At 50.0% G+C, this 3,432-nt stretch overlaps 1 protein-coding gene across 1 annotated transcript; it reads right to left on the reverse strand.

The window, feature by feature from the left end:
• Positions 1 to 1,216: 1,216 nt before the first annotated feature.
• LOC100273029 (Alpha-amylase 1) lies at positions 1,217 to 3,214 on the reverse strand. The gene is made up of 4 exons (NM_001360160.1): positions 3,095 to 3,214; positions 2,853 to 2,985; positions 1,766 to 2,583; positions 1,217 to 1,671 (listed from the first exon to the last, which is right to left on the reverse strand). The coding sequence occupies exons 1-4, from the start codon at positions 3,167 to 3,169 to the stop codon at positions 1,396 to 1,398; spliced, it is 1,302 nt and encodes a 433-aa protein (NP_001347089.1). The 5' UTR covers positions 3,170 to 3,214; the 3' UTR covers positions 1,217 to 1,395.
• Between the last annotated feature and the right edge of the window lie 218 nt (positions 3,215 to 3,432).

Consider the following 3,432-nt stretch of genomic DNA (forward strand, 5'->3'; position numbering starts at 1 on the left):
CACAGGACACAACCTGTAAGAAATTACAATCATACCCCTTACAAAAGATTACAATTATGACTCAGACCCTTATGGACTAAAAAGTCATTCCATCTTTAAGTCGGTTCGACCCTTCACCTTCGGATACGCTATAATATCGAAGCTTCATGAGCGGTAGCTTCGGTATCACATATAAACAGGTTTTGCCGAAGGTGTTTCTTCCTGCAGGACCTTCGGCGACGAAGCATGGTCCCAACAGTCCCCAAACTTGTTAATATAGCAAAACAAGATATAAATTAGCATTGTTTGTGACAAAGCACCTATGTGGTTGTTGAATATAAGCACCTAGGATATAGGGCCACATGTCATCGTCTCTCTCATCTTCTTTTGTATTCCCTCTTGTTTCATCGATGCCACTCACTTATAGCGTTATAGTGTGAGCACTAGCACCAATAACATCCCACCACAAACAACTAAAGCGCCTCCGAGCTTGGTCAAGACTAAAGTCTAATGACGACCAACCATGGGCATGCAAGCTCATGAGGAACTAATCTAGTCATTGTATGGATCTAGTCATTATCCAACTTTGACAATGACTAGATCCATACGATGGTAATTCCTCACCCTCATCTTTGACAGTGACTAGATCCATACGATGGCAATACCTTGTTGTATAGTATTGTGTAGACACAATTGAACCAAATGCAAGGAGTAATGTCTGAACAGGCACGAGGGAGTGAGAAAATAGATGAGAGAGAAATAACATATATATGATCCTGCATGCTAGGTACACGATCGATAACTACACATGTGGTTTATGGCAAACAACAACGATATATATGAGCCTGCATGCTAGGTACACGCGTGGCTAGATTAGTAAGATTGAAGATATGGATATGTGGTTTTGAAAGTTAGGGAGCTCGATAGTGCCACCATGCAAGTTTAGGTATCTCACGTGGCTTGTTTAGCAAGTTTATGTGTCGAGACATTTAATTCTAGAGGTTTAGGACCTAGATAACATCATCATTTAGGTAGTGTTTGGTTTCAGAGCCAGTTGGAATGGAGCAGCTCCATCCTAGGGAACAGCTCTGTCCGAAAGATTTTAAGGAGCTAGATAGTTCATTATTTAGGCATAATTTTCTTTTTTAGAATGGAGCGGCTTCATCCCATCATACTCTGGAACCAAACACTACTTTAAAGTTAAGTTTAAAGAGAAAAAAAATGAAATTTAGGACTTGAAAAGGAGAATTTAGGGATCACCTTTATATTTTACTCAACAATATTTTAAGGTTACATATGCATGGCTCCAATTGCCCTTTTACGCTCCCTTACTTATTAGAGGAGAAACCACTTATTTTATCAATGCAGTCCCGTGTACATTGTACTGAGAATCAAATCGGTATCTCGAGCACTCTATTATGCTCGAGTCACTTGTTCGGCGCCGGCTTTCTCCCAGACGGCGTAGTCGTTGCCGTGGGCGGCAACCTCAAAACCCGCCGGGATGAGATGGCCGACGTCGTACCTGGACCCGATCTTTACGATGACCTTGCCGTCAATCTCCGCCACATAGGAGTCGCCGTCGTGCTCAAGGATGGTGAGCTCGCTCGTCGGCGTGATGCCATTGCGCTTGCGCACCGCCACCAGGGCGGCGATTTCGTCCTTAAACCCCCAGTCGAAGAAGTGGTCGTAGAACTGCAAGAGAGGCATCAATAATATATCACCGTGTTGAACTGTTGATGTCCAAATGCAAAGAATACTACAGAAAATAGGCAGCTAGACGACTCACAATGCACGGGTTGCCGGGGTGCGTGAGGATGTAGGCGTAGCCCTGCATGACCTTGTCGGAGGGGAACGGCCACATGGCCTGCGTGGAGCCGGTGTCGTGGTTGTCGACAAAGGTGACGGCCTTGGCAGGCCACCAGCCGATGACTCCCGGCGCCTTCCCCTGCGGGTCGATGAGCCGCCACAGCTCGCCTTCGACGGCGGCGTTGAGGATGCCCTTGGTGGTGAAGTCGAAGACGGTGGCCGGCGAAGCCGCCCCGCCCACCCTGTCCACCCAGTCCACCAGCGCCTGCCGGTGCGGGTCCTGGTCGTACTCGGGCTTGTTGTCCCCGTCGTACGCCATGCTGTTCCATACCTCGGCGACGGCGAAGGTCGGGGCCGTGGCGTCGACGTAGACCTTGGCGACCTCGGGGGAGTAGCCCTTGGCGAAGTCGAGGCGCCAGGCGTCGAAGCCCAGGTCGGACGACTTGAGCCAGAGCAGCCAGTCGGTGAGCTCCCGCTGGACGCGGTCGTTGAGGTGGTCGATGTCGGGCGCCGCGGCGAAGTCGGCGCCGGTGTCGAGGTTGGCCGTGCCGTCCGAGTATATGGTGTCGTCGCGGCAGATCATGTGGGGGCCCCAGTCCAGGCGGCCGTCGGGCGTGCCGCCCTCGAAGATGCAGTAGATGCCGCGGGCGTCCTTGTAGTCGGCGCACCGGTGGTTGATGACGATGTCCGCCACCACCTGCACGCCCTTGCCGTGGAACGCGGCGATCAGGGACTTGAGCTCCGCTGCCGTCCCGTACTTGGACGCGTCCAGGTCGTACAGACGGCCAGGCATGTAACCTACAACCAGTATAAATAAGAAGTATACACGTATATAGATAGTATCGCATTATAGTATATCGATACAGATATCTGTATAATTAACTAATTAATACGTGACTCTTGTACGTATATTGTAATTCCATCTAATTTCATTGACTATATATTGGTCGAACCAGCTAAATGGCAGTAGGAAAACATGGCTATCAAAGCAGCTTAGCGTGGCGTGTTATCCACTCCATGTCTGCTATCAAACACCGCTATCAAAGCAGCTTCGAGATGGACCGTACCTTGGGTGGAGACGGAGTGCGACGGCGGCGGGAGCCAGACGTGCGTGACGCCGGCGGAGGCGATGTCGTCGACCTTCCCCATCAGGAGGTTATACCATCCGCCGCTCTGCTTCCACGACTCCCAGTTGAACGCCTGCACCATAATTGATGGTCGATTAATTCAGACAAGGAAATTCAACAGGCAAATAATCCTGCCTAGAATTGAATCTATCCGCCATGATCGAATCGAATGCGTTGGTTACCTGGAACAGGACCTGGCCGGACGCCAGTCCCAGGAGAAGGAGCAAGCACAGGCAGCAGAGGTGCCTGTTCCCCATTGCTCTCTCTCTCTCTCTCTCTCTCTCTCTCTCTCTCTCTCTCTCTCTCTCTCTCTCTCTCTCTCTCTCTCTCTCTCTCTCTCTCTCTCTCTCTCTCTCTCTCTCTCTGTTCCTCTTCCCCTCTCTATACTGAGAATGAGAATGGACGCGTAGTAGTGTGGTGAGGTCGCAGCAGTAACATGCCAGATATTTATAGGCACAAGGAATGCAGCAGAGAATTTAATCTTTCAGTAGCTATCAGCTATCTACTGTGTACCAAGCAT

The sequence above is a fragment of the Zea mays genome, chromosome 7, assembly GCF_902167145.1.
Source record: "Zea mays cultivar B73 chromosome 7, Zm-B73-REFERENCE-NAM-5.0, whole genome shotgun sequence".
Classification (NCBI taxonomy): domain Eukaryota; kingdom Viridiplantae; phylum Streptophyta; class Magnoliopsida; order Poales; family Poaceae; genus Zea; species Zea mays.